Source organism: Synchiropus splendidus, chromosome 6, assembly GCF_027744825.2.
Source record: "Synchiropus splendidus isolate RoL2022-P1 chromosome 6, RoL_Sspl_1.0, whole genome shotgun sequence".
NCBI lineage: Eukaryota > Metazoa > Chordata > Actinopteri > Syngnathiformes > Callionymidae > Synchiropus > Synchiropus splendidus.
In genome coordinates this window covers 14,940,441-14,958,222 of record NC_071339.1, presented here as the reverse complement: position 1 = coordinate 14,958,222, position 17,782 = coordinate 14,940,441, and the positions used below count along the sequence as shown (strand labels likewise).

Below are 17,782 nucleotides of genomic sequence, written 5' to 3'. Positions count from 1 at the left end.
CGGAGCAGCTTGAACATTCGACAGCGACTCACCACTTTTTCCCATTAAATTTTTGGAAATTGACTTGAAGAGGACAATAGAGAATGACGTGTGAATGAAGAGCAAGAGTGTGATGATCAGTTGTTGCTGTTGTGACGGTTGACACTTGTGTAGCGGCAGCGCGATATAAGACGGAAACACAGGTCACATGACGGAAACACAGTTAACACATCGTGGGCTGGTGTCCCACCCAAGCTTGTGTCAATGAGGTGACGACGGTCACAGGACCTAAAAATCAAGAGCAGCATGGAGGTAGAGGTGCGAGAGAGTGGCAGGTTGGTGCAGCGGTCAGTGGCCCCAGCCTCTCCCCCTAAACCTAACCATCCAAAACACATGGCTCACCTTAACCAGGACTCTGAACCAAACTGAAACCCAATTACAATGACCCAGTTATTTTGAAGTCCTCATCTTCAAATTGAAGCATAACCTCAGGGGGACCAACAAAAGGTCCCCACAAATAGCCCCAAATAGGAAAAGGTCCCCAAATGGAGGCGTGTTTCCGAGAATTGGTCCCCACAATTTTAGCTAAACAAGTTTGCACACACAGATATCCTGCTAGCTGAAAGGCTGTAGCGATAAGTGGCAGCTTACTGAAAGGAAGTGAGCGAGGTGGTCACCATAGCAACAACGGGGGTGTAGGGATTCGAGGTGGTTTATTAGAGAAGAAAAGTCAGCCTTGCCTTCTGTGTGTGCGTGTGTGTGTGTGTTTGTCTCCAGGCTGAGGTGACATCAGCCCCCTCTGAATCAATAGTTTAACAAATCGAAAAACGAGCCGTTTTGTTCCGACAGGTTCCTAATCGTTCATCGATGCTGCGTGTGTGTGTGTGGCACTTCCTCACAGAAATCGTTTCACCTCACCATAAGTATTTAGAAGGACACACACACCGCTGTGAGAAAGGACAAGGCTTCTCTTTGCTTCTTCGAAGTGGCACTGTTTAATTCCCTGCTGGAGTGTCCCTGATTGAAACTGAAGGACAATCCTCCCACTAAGCAAATTGAGTTTGTGTGTGGGTGTGTCACCATGGCTGCAAATTATTTTTCAAGGTGGAAACACACCACAGCGACACCGTGTCTTTTGTCCATCGCTGTTTAAATGGATCAACAATAACTCTGATCAAAACAGTTCTTATTTCTGTGAGAGGCTTATTGAGCAAAGAAAACAACGTTGAAATCATCTTGGTTCACAACGTGACACAGGACTGTTGGGGCCCCTCATGTGTATAGGCGGCGCTCTTCTTAAAAAAAGAAAGAAAGAATGAAAAATCAGTTGTTGTTTTTATTGCAGTGGCCCATGTTATAACCTTCTGTGTGGATCCAGATACAGACAGACACGACTGCTTTCAGTGGGCAGACACCTTCCACAGGTTGGTGGTGGAGGGGAACTAATAATAAATAGGGAAATAATAAGTGAAATAAAATAATAGTTTTGTTGACTTCATAAAAAATGAATTTTATTATAGACTAATAATATGTATAAATATCACCGTAGTATGAAATATCTTTGAGCGGACTCACAACAGACTCACTCACGTTTGACACGTGTCTCTCAAAGCTCTTGTCTGGGTCAACAGCCTGAAGACATTTTTATGCACCGTTTGTTGCAGGGGAAAGATACGTCGGCTTAAACTTCAGGCAGGTCATAAATCAGACGCAACATGACAGTGGGCTTGGACGCCACTGTGTCAACAGGAGTCACAGCGCTCGCCTCTGTCAGTTTGAACAGCTACATTTGGAACTGGGCGGAGCCAAGAAACAAGGCAGTCACGTTCTTCAAGGAGGATCAACAGTGCAGGCGTCTGTCATTCCATCAACTTGTTCATCCGAATGTTAGAGTCACTCTTCTCCTGTGTTTGATAGCAGCCATGTTCACAAAGCAGGATCAGACAGGGAAAAGACCACAGCAGCGAAGGTCTCTGAGCCATTTCTGCTCATCCTTTGACTCACTCGATATTTTCAAAATCTGTTACTGCTGGGAGTGACAGCCGAATCCTTGCTCACAAAACCAAGAAGCAAACACAAAGTGAGTTTGTCTCCGTAGCAACTGATGACAGTGGACAGAAGTGCTCTGTCTGTGAGTGTTGGTGGATGCTGGAACATTAGATGAAGCTCTTGACAAGGAGGTCGAATTGCTAAGTGTTTTTGGAGGCAGCTATGGCGTGTGCCAGAGTAGAAACTCAGACTCCGGAGGCTTTTTGTGTGTGTCACTGAATCCAAGCGCAGCGAGAAGTCTTGTTGCAGTCTCAATGGATGATGATGTTTGATGATGATATAGTGATTTGCTTTGAGAAAATGGGGTAGTTGATGGAAAGGAGGAGGATTGGCAGTCAGAATACACGTGAATAAGAGAGTGAACATAGTTGCAGTACTTGGAGTGAATCATCATTGATGGACAGAGATGAACACAGGACAGTAGTGGTCTCTGCGGGATATATTTTCAGAGACTCAGGACACTGAGGTTGGCACTAGGAGAAAGAACAAGCTCAGAAATGAGTCTATCAGAGGGACACGTGGAGAAGTTTGGAGCTGCAATTGGTTTGAGGAAAGGAGAGGCAGAGTTGGACCAAGAATGTTGGAGATTGAGGAGAGGAGAACAACCAGTGAGATCCATGATGAATGATATAGATGAAGGTGGAGGCCTGGTGGAACCAAGAAGCTGAAGACAAAGAAAAGATATTGCCTGCAGAGACACGAGAGACAACCCCGGACCTTCTGAAGTGACAGAGAAAGTTTATTATAATTGCATTGTTGAAACAGATTTTCTTTGTCAAGACAGTAATGCTCCTCTCAACTGCTGCCACTTCACAGCCAAACACAGCTGAGATCCACCTGATCATTGTTTGAGTCAGAGTTGTGTAGCTCAGCCTCAGTACAATACAGAAAAGCTTCGCCTGACAAAACAAACAAGATTTACCCCAAACTATCAATGAACAATGCATATTGAAATGAGCTCGTCTCTTAGCTTAGCTCTTATCTCGATTTTCAGACAAAGCAATCCAGTTACCAGAGGTTGCACTGCCGACACAAACATATCCACAATAACACAATCTTTTTAGTCCACTTTATCATTTTGAGTTTCTTCTGCTGTCTTCTGACAGTGCTCAGCTGCATAGCGTTCTCCACGGTGGATCTCCAGGAAGGGCTGCCAGTCGTCCGCGGGCGCACACGTCGCCTTCAGACGCTGCCACAAACACACACGGTCATATCATAGCTGCATGAGGATGCAATGAGGATTTGAGCTACACACACCTTCCAGAGGTTCCCCTCCGCGGCCAGCAGCCGCATGACGGCGACCAATGGGATCCAGATCAGGATGAAGGCATTGATGCACCAGCCCAGAGCCAGTCCCCACTCCGGGTACTCCAGCAGCCCGTAGGTCAGCGGCTCGTAGGAGACGAAAGCCCAGAACACGATGACCTGGATGGAAGAGGACGTATGAAGACTCCCCACTCCACCTCTCTCAGTCTGACCTCCAGAAGACTTACTAGGACGACACACGGCGTGATCACGAACCAAGACGCTCGCCACATGAGCCAGAAGTAAAAGCTCCTTTTCCCGATCATCATCTCAATGTCCTGAATGATTCGGTTCACTCCTGCAAAATAGAAGAAGAAGCACACGCTGAAAGGAAGAAGGTGCAGGTCAGGTTCCTGATTCTTCATTCTAACTATCTATACTTTCCCTATGACAGGCTCTTGATCATTCAATATTCATGGCTATAGTGCTAGTAGAGTGTTCAGAGTGTGGAAGGAGCAGAGGGTTTCTGGCTTCACTGCTCAATCCACCGAAAGTGTTGTGGAGGATGTACAGGTGCCCACATCACTAGTGATTTACTTGAAACAACTGATGTGTCAATATTGGATGAAAAAGCCACCTGGACTGCCATGACACCTCTGGAGTCAGAACGTGTTTGCCAAAAATACAATCGTCTGTTAGCGATATCACACAAAAATATTATGGACAGATTTCGATGCCATTTTTAGAAATGGGAACAGGAGAGTCCATTTTTTTAGCTCATCCGGATCATCGTCTGGATCCACATCATTGAAACAGGGCTAATGTAGACATTAGTTCTTGTAACTTAACCAACAATGCCCAGAAACAGTGAGAAACTTGCTGACCCTGTCCCACAACGCCCTCTTGAGGTGGCCATTGCCCTGGTTCATTAAATGCTGATCTAGTCTCCCTTTGCTCCTCTGTGGCTCAGTCGTGTTTGTCTGTTCTTGGTTGACCACTTGGAAACCTAGTCTTAGCTTCAAATACCTCAGTAAATTTTAAACAGACTCATCTCAGGAAGTGACCTCCTCCCGACTTGTGTGCATGAGTTCACCGTAAATGTAGACAAGGCCGATAATCTCCAGGATGACCAGCACCAGAAGTGCCCAGTTGGCTGTCATGCTGTCCAGAAGTGTCACCCAGTAAATCCCTGCCTTTCATAGACACACAGACACTAATGATTAAAATGGTGATTGAACACTGGTACGGCGGGTCACTCACCCTGGTCACACACGGTAGGCCCAGCAGGTAGACGCTGACACACACCCCCGCACATAAATGCACCCGTCTAGGTCTGAGGACGTCAGGGAAGCCATCGGTCAGGGAGGTGATGATCACCTCTGAGATGGAGGACTGAGGTTACTGAGTGAAGGGAAAACTACAGGGCAGACCACAAGGAAGCGAGAATCTCACCCAGAAGTGTAAACAAGTTGTCGATCCCGAGAGTGAAGGCCATGAAGAAGAACAGGATGGACCACAGAGGAGACACGGGTAGCTTGGCCAGGGTGTCCGGGTAGGCGATGAACGCCAGGCCAAAACCTGTCCCAGAGTGACACGTTACAGATCACAGGGAGGCAAAACTTTCCCACGCAGGTTCAACCTTCGGTGACGACTGTTTCGATCGGCAAGTTGTAGATGTGAGCCATGTGACCTATGACGGAGAAAATGGCGAAGCCGGCGAACACACTGGTGCCTGCAGGAGGAGAGCAGAGCTGGTATGGGTCATATTCACAGAAGTCCATCCTGAGACTGTTCCTACCGTGGTTGACAAAGCACACCAGCAGAGCATCCATGAAGACGTTATTGTGGAAGTTGTTGTAGGAAGCCAGAGTCACGGCTCCTCCCATCGCGATAGACAGAGAGAAGAAGGTCTGAGTGGCAGCGTCCTTCCACACCTGAGCGACTCACAAACACGACACATGAGGTAGCAGTCAGAGAAGCTAGCAGTTTGAATTGTTGTATTTGTGAGCGTTTGTGTGTCTGCACCTCAATTTCAGAAAGTTTGGTCAAGTTAGATTTGGCTCCAATATAATAATCGATCCCATGTCCAGCTCCTTCCAGCGTCACTCCGCGGATCAGAAGGATGAAGATCACCACGTACGGCAGAGTCGTCGTGACATAGACAACCTGCGAGATAAAATACCAGAGCTCACCTTTGTTTGCCTTGTTTGTTTTTTACAAAGCAATATAAAAACAGCACTTAACAATAAGCTACTACTACTAGCTGACGTTTCTGTGACTTATCGATGTATAGTCAAAGTGATATTGTTATGCTGTTGTTGTTTTTTTCTCATAATAGTGTACAAGATGAGGAATGTTTACATGAGTAGTAGACTTGTTGTCCCCTGCCTCTCCTGACGGAGGATTAAAGTCAGGCAAAATGTTGTCATTTTTTTCCATTCCAAAGGTGCTTAAAGTTCTACTGAGACTTTGGCCTCCTGATGCTTGATAAAAGCTTCAACTGTGGTTTCACTTCATTTGCTGTCCAGTTTCTTACCCTCAAGACACGTTACAACAAGTCCTCCTTACCTTGCCTGACGACTTGATACCTTTGAAGAGCGATGTTGCGGCGATCATGACGCTCAGCAGCGAGCACAGCGCCAAGTGCCAGACCACTGGCCCTGTTTCATCCAGACCACTGGATCTTTGCAGCATCTCCTCACTGGGAGGAAGTGACAGGTGGTCAGCCACATCTTCCTGAAGCAACTGACTCCTCATCATACAAACGAGACTCACTCCCAGAACTTCTCTGTCAGAGCCTGGTGTGGAGTCAAGAGCTGCGAGGAGTTGAAGCCCTGAGTCTGGTTGGTCTCTGAAAGCATCCGTTTTAATAGTACTGGCAGAATAAAGCAGTAAAATTTTCATTCTTCAGTAGCTAATAAGTCCACAACTGGTCAAGAGCTGGTTCTGATTTGGATCAGAAACAGGTTGACAGAAACGTATTTTGATGGAACGTTGGAAAGTACAGCGTACTAATGGGATCCACATGGATGTTCTTGTTCATGTAACCCTCCAAGAATAGTACATGTGTTTAATGTAGGTTCAAGATTCTTTGATGCATTTGAACATGGAATGTTTTGAGATGTTGATTTACAGGAAAATCTTCTGTAATCATTAACACTTTGTTCTTGAGTGAATCTAGTTTCGCAATTTCCTTTAGTTGCGTGACAGCACTAAGGTCTCTGTTTTGTTTGGGAGTTGAATTGAACCTCTGGTATAACATCACATTGTGACTTCGGAGTCCTGCAATTTGTTCCGACTACCTAACTACAAACACCTGAATTACATGAAAAAGACTGGGAGTTGGTTCAGTCACATCTCACCTGCTGGTGCACTGCAGTTACTGTCTGCCCAAACGAAGCAGGCTGACCAGGGAAGGGGGAACTGGAAGGACGCGAACATGTAGTACAGACTGTAGGCAATGATGACGTTGTAGTAGATGCTCTTCAAGGTGTTCGTCACCACCGTGGCTATGCCGATGCCTGAAACAGACAGTTGCAAACATCTGCATTTGTTTCTAAGAAGGTCTTGTGGCGAGTGACGATGTTGAATCGGAGGCGCAGCAACCTGCCTCGGGTGGTTCTGATCCGCCCGGACATCAACAAACATATTTGATCATCAGAGGAAGTCATCCGTTGCTCCCGTTGGACCGGACCCTAAACTACCAGCACTCCTGTTTGGGTTAATCCTCCAAGTGCTGATTTACATTTTGACCAACAAAAGTGGTGAAAAACACTGAATCCGGCGCCAAAGTTTGGAGGCAAACAGTAGTCCTCGTCCCTCGCTATCGTTCGGCCCTTCGTGGGGTCCTTGTTGGATTGTTTTTAAAGCTGTGGGGTATGAAGCCTCCTTCATCCTCAACCGTCAGCTGTTTCAGAAATAATGGTGGAAAGTCCTAATAATTGATAAAATGTAATATTTTGGTGGACTGTGGTGTGGTGCAATGCAAACTTCAAGAGCCTTAAACAGCCAGACATATTTTAAATATGTATTAATACCTGGAGCTATCAAGCGTCAGGGCTGAACTCTGTCACGGTAGATCTTAGTCTGTAGCTAACACAAACCTGTTTGGTACGCAGATGCTGTGACATCACTGGTCTCACCTTGCAGAAGAGGGACGCTTCTCCACACGTTAATGGGACCCTGGCTGCAGAACTGACCCAGAGCCGTTTCCAGGAAGAACATGGGGATTCCACAGACGATCAACGTCACAAAATAAGGAATCAGGAACGCACCTGTTGAGCGGAGGTGACGTTAACGCTATACACCGACGTTAGTTGCCTTTTGAGCTTGCATTTTACCTCCACCATTTTTATATGCCAAATAGGGAAATCTCCAGATGTTTCCTAGACCGATGGCATAACCCACTATTGAGAGAATGTATTCAGTCTTGTTTGTCCAGTTCCCTCGAGTGGGGTTTTCATCCCCGACGTTTTCTTTTGACTCCTAAAATGAATAAAACAGGAATCAGTATCATATATCAACTATTTCACCGTGCGTGTGGGGGGGTTGTTCATCCCACTTTGTGGGGACCAATTCTTGACAAAACTCTCTGCTCTTGTGGACTGTATGACTTTGTGGGGACATTTGACTGGACCCCACCCCCAAGCATTATGTCAATGAGGTGTATGTGGAAGGACGGGGAGACCTTCCAAGCACAGAACAATAGAGTTTGCAGTTGAACTGATCAATGCAGAGATGAATACTAAATGAGTTATTGATGCTTTTATACTGAATGCTATAAAATAAAAACCAGCAGGTTTCACATGAAAGTATTTTAATGAATGCTAATGTCATAATGAATCATCTGACTTATCGCCGGTGTGACTTCAAACCTGACTGTCTGACAAGACTGTCTGCTGCCAGAACACCACATTATCGTAGTCACAGCAAAGTTAGTGAACTCAACGTGCTCGTGTAGGAGTGAGTCACTTGTGGCGGGGCAACTGAAATTCACAGATCCATTCCCATTTTGTATTAAACATCTGAATGACATTTCCAATATGTATTGAAGCGGACGTATTGTACTGTAAACCTTTCAGTCTAGCGACACATCATCTCATAAAATTCCAGCTGACATGTAGACTCGCTTGTTTTGTCACCCTACGAGGTGGAAATGAGAATGTATTTGCTCATTGTAACTAAAGCTGAGTCATTTCACTTTGTAATTATAATGGTTGATTCCAGTGGCAGGTCGAGCCAGTCTCACCTTCTCGCTGTCTGTCAGGAGAACCTTGGACATGCTGCTAAAGCCATTCTTCCACATTCTGGTGCATCTGCTGGTCTCCTCTCCAGTGAAACCGTCGGCAGCAAGAAAAGTCTCTTGTTATGACAGAAATATGTAAAGAGGCTGAATGAGTCACCTGATGCAAATTTGAAATCATGCGTGAGATTCTTTGCTCCAGAGTCTACAGCCAGAAGAGAGCGAATGTGAGCGAATCTCTCCCTCAGCGTGAGGACTGCATTCACTGGAGAAGATCGCTCCTGGGGGGAGTCACGGACGGGTTTGTCTGTTTTGGAGTCGTGAGAGCGGAGTTGGGTGTGTCTGAGTCGCTCATTCATCTCACTGAAGGCACAAGTGTGTTGTCAGTGTGAGAGAGATGTCGTGGAACACAATGAAATTCTCAAACTTCCAGTGAGAAATGTTCACGTCAACTTAGTGAGGCTTTCTTAAGCAAGTTGTTTGTTGAGTTGGACTGCGGCTCAGGTCGGTGTTTGGGGAGGTGGAGGTGTTTGGAGGCTTGAGAACTGAAGATCTCAATTCCTAAAACTTACAGATATGCAGAGACAGAAGTGACGTGTGCAAAAGAGGGAAGCAAGTACATCATTTTCAAATGGTTTGTCCATTAAAGTAACTACTATTCGGTAATATATGATCCATTATTCCAACAGTAACCAGTGGGACGTATCTAAGTGCATGTCTCATGGGACCAGGTGGTCCAGAGAAACTACAGGGCTTAACAACCTGCTCATTTTGTTTTGTTAATTTTGCAAATTAAATGCAGCCACGGAGATGAACCACATCAATGACTCCGAGAAAATACTTGAGTGAGAGCATCTCTTCCACACATAACAATGAAAAAATCTATATTAAATATATATATATTTTTTTTTTCGTAAGTGTTTTAAAAAGTTAAAAACAAATCTCTCTCAAAAAATAGTTTTTGTCATCTAGAAACCACCTCTCCGGTGATCACCTGGCATTATTATGTAATGTTGACTTAGAACTGTGACGGTATTTTAATTAGAGAATTTTTGTATTCATTCTGTTTGAACTGTACATCTATGCATCACGTCTGCCAAGAAAGTCAGGTGATGGTTGACATTTAGCCGCCTGTGTGAAGTTCTTTCTTTGTGAGGAGATCGGAGAATTCATGGTGGGGATTTTGCGACTTTTATTCTTTGACCTAAGTTTTTATTAGTGTAGTGACACTTTCATATATTTATACACAATGCAATGTGTTTCTTAAATTGGGTCGGATAATTTGGGGCCGATGTAGGGTCCCAATACAACAAAGCCCTCTGGATCAATTGGTCTTGGTGGAACAAAGATCAGCCAGCTTATTGCATGGCAGAGGTCGGAGATTGACAGCTTCAAAGAGGAGTGAGTATGGAGCCCTGAGGAACACCGTTGTTTGAGGCGCAGTTACCGACCTATGTCAGTTGTTGTTGACCAGGTTTGAACTGAAGTTATGAGTGGAGCAGGCTGCCTAGGAGCAAATGACCCAAGAAGAGATTCCACAAAGACTTAAGCCACATATATTACTTGTGTTTACACACTGATTCAGAGAAACACAATCGCATCATACAACATAAAAGCACAAAGTTGAACTGTCAAAAATCGTCAAATCTGTCAAAAGTGTTTGTTGTCAAGATTAACTTCAGCTAATAGCAGAAGCTCAGATCATCTTTGTAAATATATACAGCAAATAAATGCATTGCCTTGCTAACACTGGTTCCGTTCCCTGCTTCTGTTTACCTTCTACAGGTTTCCCCAGATAGACTCGAGCTTGAGGGTGAGGTTTAGTCAGACGAGGTATCATTCTGAGTCATCTGGAGGTCAGGGGTGGCAGTGGATCGCTGACATCATGGTCTGGCAGCGCAGTATGCAGTGTCAGGATCAGTTCAGTCGACACCAAAAGGATGAGTTTGAATGCTACTCCATACAGGAGATGAAATGTTTCACAGAGTGAGGTCAGTGTCATGAGGTGGACGGTAGATGGCGCGGTTTCACCTCCACACCCCCAGGTGAGGGTTGGACTTAATGGAGATCATCAAGTTCATGACACTGTGTTGCTGCCAAACAACCATCTGCATACTTCTAGGCAACTTGCAAATTACAGCTGTTTGACACTTCCTGTTTGACACAGGGCCCAGTGCCTGGCGTCCCCCACCCCTGGCATGGCATTGACTCGCTCCGCGACTGACTGTGTAGTTTGCTTTTAGCTTGCCATGTTGTTGCTCTTCTGCATCACTCCATCGTTTCTCCTTTCTGTTCCATATCACGACAGCATCAGCAGAGGAACATAGCATTTTCATAGTCAACACTGAGTCTACTGGAGAGTTTACCTTCACGTCATGTGACTCCAAGAGTAGTTTGGCAGCAAAGAAAATCAGCCTATGGAATTCCAACTGCATTTTTTTCCCCCCCATGATATAACAGTGTGTCTGTTACATTACGTTAACTGTGACCTAGTTAATATAGTCATTTATTTACCTTACAAACAACACTCGTACACAAACACAAGGCATGAAAAAACAACAAAGTTACACACAAATCGTCAGTTCATCATCGCACAGTGCAGTTAAACATTGTGACAACACAACAGACTCACCTGAAGAACCTCTGGGGCGAACAGACGACGTGATAAGCTGCATCAAAACTCAGAAGTACTTCGATGGCGCTTACTCTGAAGTGGAGCCGAGGTTCGAGCATAAACTCTTGATCTCAAATTGAACTCAATACAAGTCAGTAACTTTTAACTGAACTTGAAAAATGCCATTGTTTCTTTAGTCACACATAATTTTTCTCTCACTAAAACAAGATCTTCCACGAAGAACTCGAAGAAGAAATGATTGACTTGAAAACGTGGTGCTCGTTCTCACAGTGAACTTTGTAGTGTGGGTCTAGACAAGAGAGCAGCCAACAACTTCAGCCGTCTCTGGTTGGGCTCATTGGGAAGTGTTTTCCTCCCTTTGGCAGAGGTCAGCCGAGTAGCGATCTCCTCTGTGGATGTCCAGGAACGGGTGCCAGTCCTCAGAGGGAGAGCATGTCGACTGCAGGCGCTGACCACACGAACACACAGTTGTTATTCAACCAAACAGCAGTAAGGTTTGTTGAAATGAGGACAGACCTTCCAGAGGGTTCCTTCTGCTCTCTGCACCTTGATGAAGGCCACAAGAGGAATCCAGAGCAAGATGAAGGCGAGGATGCACCAGCCCAGAGCCAGACCCCACTCGGGGTACTCCACTGTCCCGTAAGTGAGTGGCTCGTAGGAAATCAGGGACCAGCAGAAGATGACCTGCAAGGACAAGTCATCTTCTACTAACATTTGAAGCCATATTGTCATGTTTATGTGGCTTTCAGTTTTATATGACAACACAGCTTCCTCTGGTCATGTACCACAAACAACAGCAGGTTCTCCACCTCCACCCTCCTCCTGTCGCACCTTTCATTATCCATCCATGAACCCCACTGCTCCAGCACTGGTCCAAACTGTCTCTCCTCTCCACATGTCCAAACCATCCAGCCTAACTTGCCTCCACAACTTGTGCTGTTCCCACATATATTTGTTATGTTTTTTTCCTGCTGTCCATCTCTGGTCCACTGCACACCTCTCTGACTCTCAGTACCACAGAACTCCTGACTCTTGTGTATGTCAGTGCACATGAGTGTCTTTACCAGGACGACACAGGGGGTGATGACGAACCAACACGTCCGCCAGAAGAGCCAGAAGTAGCAGCTCTTCTTGCCAATCATCATCTCAGTGTCTTTGATGACGTGATTCACCCCTGAAAGAGGAAAAAAGGCAGGGAAAACATTTATTTGAAATAATTTTATTTCAATTTTTAAAACAAAAAACAAACAAAATAACTTTTTTTTAAATCCAGAGATGACGGTGGGACTTGTGTAAACAACACTCAAGCACTGAGATATATTAGTATCTTATTATATTTGTTATATTTGAATTTGATCAAATTTGCAATTTTAGAAATTAAAGTGCATGGTGTTTTAGGACATTTTCAAAAAATATTTTGTCTTCTGACTGTTTTGTTTTAGTTACAACACTTCTAATGTGTCATTTTTTTTACCCTAAATTTTCCTCACCAAGATGGAGGCGCCTGAATTGTCTTCATGACTCTTCCTTCCTATTCGCAAATTGCACCTGACGTGCGCCCAGGTGTATGCTGGGTATGAAGAGTGCTTTTCTGAAAGGCACTAAGACAGGACCCAAGACAGAATTGAGACTAAATCCAGCCTCAGGTTCACGGAGGGGTGACGACTTTGGGCATCCATTAAACTCCATCAGCTTCTCTTAATTTTGAAGTCACAAACTTTACTCACTTTTAAATGGGTGTTAACAGAAACAACACACATTTCTGCCTTTATTCTTGTGTTTCTCGTCTTTTTAGCATCACATTGAAAAAAGCATGACATCATCACTCGGACCCAGGTCAAATCTGACCAGTCAGGGGCTCTTACCATAGACATAGATGATCCCGATGAGCTCCAAGAGGACCAGCACCAGCAGAGACCAGCTGGCAGTCATGTTGTCGAGAAGGGTTACCCAGTAAATCCCGGCCTTTAGAGACATACACTCATGTGAACTGACTGACTGACAGACTGACAGCTGCGGAAGGGCTCACCCTGGTCACGCACGGCAGGCCCAGCAGGTAGATGAGCACACAAACTCCTACACACAACAAACTCCTGCGGGGGGCGAGGACCTCAGGGAAGGCATCGGTCAGCGAGGTAATGACCACCTCTGTGAGGGAAGAGTCGCACAATAACAACACACTCAGAAATAGACCAAGTACTCACCCAAAACTGTGAACACAGTGTCGATTCCGAGCGAGAAGAGCATGAAGAAGAATAGGATGGACCACAGGGGGGACACAGGGAGCTTAGCAAGAGTGTCTGGGTAGGCGATGAACGCCAGTCCGAAGCCTGCACGGCAGAACACACGTTAGGGAAGGTAAGAACATCTGCTGGCGCTTGAGACCTCAGACCTTCTGAGACCACGGCTTCAATCGGGAGGTTGTAGACGTGAGCCATGTGACCAATAACAGAGAATATGGCGAAGCCCGCAAACACACTGGTGCCTGAGAAGAGACACACAAGCGTCAGGATTCATGCTCACTTCAGGTCACACCAATTGTTTGGAGTTCGCACCATGGTTAGCGAAGCACACGATCAGAGCATCACTGAAGACGTTGTTGTTGAAGTTGCTGTAGGAGGCCAGAGTGACGGCTCCGCCTATCCCCACAGAGAGGGAGAAGAAGGTCTGAGCAGCAGCGTCCTTCCACACCTGACAGACACGCAGCATGGATCACAAGAGTTGACTGACTCAGGCAGAGGGTGTTTGTCATGGATGGAGAAGAACCAGGGTCAGACTCCTGCCTGCTACTGAACTAGGACTCTTTGAGTCATCACACTCACAGGGGGGGATGAGCTACTTATTGAACCAACCATTGGCTTCAGGTGGTGCCGCATCCTACTGCTATGGAAAACAATTTGGTTAAGAGACTCCTGGATGGGTAAAAACTCAGGACTCCCATTGATTTAACAATTTGCTGATGAAAGATTTCATGCACTTTATATTTGGTTTTGTGGTGTATCTGTATGCTGTTTTGAAGGCATGTTTAAATGGTTCGAAGTGGCAACTTCATACCCCCCCGGCCACACTGCAATTGTCAAGAGTTGACCGGTCCGCAGTGATGCAAAGGTTGTGGACCATTGCTGAAGAAAAGTAACTAGAGGGGATAAAAATTCTCATAATAATAAATATTTGATAAATTCCTCAAACGGGCCAAATGGGGGTCAAAATGATGAGACAAGAGAGATAAAGAGTTTCAGTCGGTGAGTCTAATCCTCGACAACAACAACACAGGTTCATGGATAGCAGTCACAGTACTGACAGAGGAAAAGTCTTCTGTACCTCGACTTCAGCCAGTTTGGACAAGTTGGATTTGGATCCTATGTAATAGTCAATTCCATATTGAGCGCCCTCTAGTGTTACCCCCCTGATCAACAAGATCAGAACCACCACGTACGGCAGCGTTGTTGTGACATAAACAACCTAAGAAACACAAGGAAAGAGTAAACTCCTGGACACGCAAAACATCACCGTTGCTGCGGCAAACACACCGTCAGCCCCGACTCACTTTGCCAGATGACTTAATGCCTTTGAAGAGCGACGCCGCAGCGATGACAGTGGACAGCAGCAGACACAGAGCCAGGTGCCACACCACAGGCCCGGTGTCGTCCAGAGAATCGGACCTCTGCAGCGCCACGTTGCTGAGGAGAGACAGTCATACTTGGTTTCCAGGGGCGAGTACTCAGGGCTGTGATTTGGCCAGTCTTACTCCCAGTACTGCTCAGTCAGAGTCTGGAATGGATCTGAGATGTGTGAGGAGTTGAGGTCCTCAGTCTGGTTGGCCTCTGTAAATAGCAGAGGAGATGAAGTGGAATCAGAGCTCAGAGAACTACAGTAACTGTGGTCCCTCAACCCTTACTACAAGCCAATGTTGCATTCAGTGCCTGTATTACAGTCAGGTTATTTTGTGTGATTTTTCTTTTTCCCACGCTCTACAGATATTGACTTTAAACAGCCTCTCGGCCTTGAGATATCTGCCATTTCTACTTCTCAACGTTATAAAGTCTTAAGAAGTCTCCTCACGCAAAGTGCTTAATTCTAGTTTTATTCTTTTTAGAGATAGTTTTTACCTCAAGTATTGCGACTTTGCCACTGGATTAGGAAAGTTGATCGGTGACCTGACATGATACTGTCTAGTTTGTGACCACATCTGAACGAAACTAACACTGATGGTAAAATAGCAGTGCTTCATGGTCTCTCCTTAATTTCAAGCCTGTCTTCAACACTCTTCAGGCGACTGCCTCCTGTCAAAGAGTGAACTTGATAGTGACCTCTCAGGCAGGGCAGGTGCTGCTACAGGCAGTTTTGTATTAGTGGTTCCATCTGAATGGGATTGTCACTGCTGCTGATGGAGTGCAAGACAACATCAACCTTGCTGCAGAGTTTCGTCTGTCTGGATGGACCTCTTCAAACTCTCAAGTCACACAGCACACAGCTGGAGGAGAACCTGAATCCCAGCCCATAGAATCAGCAGAAGAGGAAGGTTTCATGGTGAAGTTTGCGAAGGTGACGCGAGGGATGCTGCCAATCAAACATGAAAACACCCATGAGCTTCTACAGGATGCAGCTCTCACCGCAGGAGTGCAGAAGCAGCAGAACTTGTTCCATGTCTTTCAGCAGAACTTGTCGAACATGAGGATGCCCCTGCCTCCTGCTGACCTCTCTGGACTAAAGTGTACACTATTGTGTACTGTAGGCCAGTGTGCCTTTCAGACACTCTTAGGATTTGACACAACCTCAAATATTATCATGAAATGTTTGTGAAAAAACAAACAAATACAAAGGATATTTTTTTGTTTCCTGCATACAAGAAAACCTAAGTTAATACTTTTAATGTGTCAGTTGTCAAAGTCAACAAACCATGTCACCAATTAATTTATGGCATTAGCAAACCGCAGAATGCATGTTTTTTTAAATTTTTTTTACTTTTTTTAACCACTGTAGCACAGTACGGCCTTGTGTAGTGTAGTGAATAGCACATTACAGTATTGGGATGAATAGCACACCATTACATAACACAGTATCGTATAGTATGGTATTGTTCAACATTGTATTGTTTGAGCAATAAGAGGGCAACATAGTAATGCAAGTGACATGGAGTGTGACAGAAGCAGGGTTCAATTTCTCCCCTCGTCCGAGCGACACTCACCTACAGGAGCACTGCAGTTACTGCTAAACAGGGAGGAGCAAGTCGACCACGGCAGAGGAAACTGGAAGGAAGCAATCATGTAGTACAGACTGTACGCAACGATGGTGTTGTAGTAAATCCCGATGATGGTGTTCAGAACCACCGCAGCAATGCCCACACCTGGTGAGGAAACCCAAGCGTCATCACACGGAGAGGACGGACGAGGACCAGTCGCTCTCACCTTGCAGGAGAGGCACTGCTCTCCACACATTGATGGGACCTTGGCTGCAGAACTGACCCAGAGAGCTCTCCAGGAAAAACACGGGAAGTCCACAGAAGACTAGTGTCAGAAAGTAGGGGATGAGGAAGGCGCCTGATGAGGAGGAAGAGTGTTACTCCACAAACACTGGCTGAAGATCCCTGAAGGTCCCAACGTGTACCTCCACCATTCTTGTAAGCCAAAAAGGGAAACCTCCAGATGTTTCCCAGACCGATGGCGTATCCAATGATCGAGAGCAGGTATTCTGTCTTGTTCGTCCAGTTCCCTCGTGTGGGATTCTCATCTCCGGCATTGTCTTTGGGCTTCTGATGTCGGTACAGTGGGAAACACAGGAATTGAATAGATATCTGAGCCCAGAAACAGTTGGCAACCCTGAAAAATGAGGTTCTCTGAGAAGAAGTAACACCATCCATGTGTTGAAGACATGATGCAAACCGGATGGCAGCTTCCACATCAGAGATGTGTGTCCGACTGAGCTCACATTAGACTGCAGAGCTGAAGGAGTGCCACTTGAAATACCTCGGCATGGAGCGTAATTCAATCTGTTCTTGTTCAGTTACCGCTCCTCAACAACTAATGTGTTCCCGAAAATGCCTGTTCCCGATAACACCAACATTCACCACAGGAAGTAACAGGAACTTTGTTCCACACCCTTAAGAAAAACAAAATAAATACGTAACCAGGAACGCTCTCTTTCTCCCTGCTCCCTCACACACTCGTAACCCAAAACAGTCCCGGCACCACTGGACACCTACTGGTTCTGAAGGGACAATAATGGAACCTGAGTGGAGAATTAACTGGGGTGCTGGGGGTGGAGGTGAGTTGAAGTTGGGAAGTGTGAGCTCATTCTGTGTGTGACTCACCAGCTGGTTAACATGAAACAGAAGATCCACACAAGCTACACAAAATACTTTTGAACTAGTAAATCCAGAAGTCTAATATTAATCTAATAATAATAATCTTCCCACCTGCACGTCTGAGAAATGCTCTTTTCGACCCATTTCCTCAAAGATCCTTTTTTTTAAAGAGATCAAACTAACTAAAAAAAAAGCACAAATATATTCCTGACTATTTCAAACGCCTGCACTGCCAATATAGAGTGCAACAAACACAAGGTAAAGAAGTCACCAGAAAATAAAGTCCCTCTAAGGTTTGCAGAATTTTTCCTTTGTGTCGTGGCCAGTC

At 45.5% G+C, this 17,782-nt stretch overlaps 2 protein-coding genes across 2 annotated transcripts; both read right to left on the bottom strand.

The window, feature by feature from the left end:
* Positions 1 to 3,088: 3,088 nt before the first annotated feature.
* On the bottom strand, positions 3,089 to 8,554 carry LOC128760447 (sodium- and chloride-dependent neutral and basic amino acid transporter B(0+)-like). Its single transcript, XM_053867863.1, has 15 exons — positions 8,522 to 8,554; positions 7,614 to 7,758; positions 7,416 to 7,547; positions 6,636 to 6,794; positions 6,049 to 6,124; positions 5,842 to 5,974; positions 5,299 to 5,439; positions 5,072 to 5,207; positions 4,913 to 5,005; positions 4,726 to 4,851; positions 4,534 to 4,652; positions 4,367 to 4,466; positions 3,522 to 3,631; positions 3,286 to 3,453; positions 3,089 to 3,217 (listed from the first exon to the last, which is right to left on the bottom strand). Exons 1-15 carry the CDS (start codon positions 8,552 to 8,554, stop codon positions 3,089 to 3,091), a joined length of 1,800 nt encoding a protein of 599 aa, XP_053723838.1.
* Positions 8,555 to 11,034: 2,480 nt separating this feature from the next.
* On the bottom strand, positions 11,035 to 17,010 carry LOC128760446 (sodium- and chloride-dependent neutral and basic amino acid transporter B(0+)-like). The gene is made up of 14 exons (XM_053867862.1): positions 16,758 to 17,010; positions 16,559 to 16,690; positions 16,339 to 16,497; positions 14,899 to 14,974; positions 14,698 to 14,830; positions 14,472 to 14,612; positions 13,706 to 13,841; positions 13,543 to 13,635; positions 13,355 to 13,480; positions 13,180 to 13,298; positions 13,016 to 13,115; positions 12,215 to 12,324; positions 11,667 to 11,834; positions 11,035 to 11,598 (listed from the first exon to the last, which is right to left on the bottom strand). The coding sequence occupies exons 1-14, from the start codon at positions 17,008 to 17,010 to the stop codon at positions 11,485 to 11,487; spliced, it is 1,860 nt and encodes a 619-aa protein (XP_053723837.1). The 3' UTR covers positions 11,035 to 11,484.
* Positions 17,011 to 17,782: the final 772 nt, after the last annotated feature.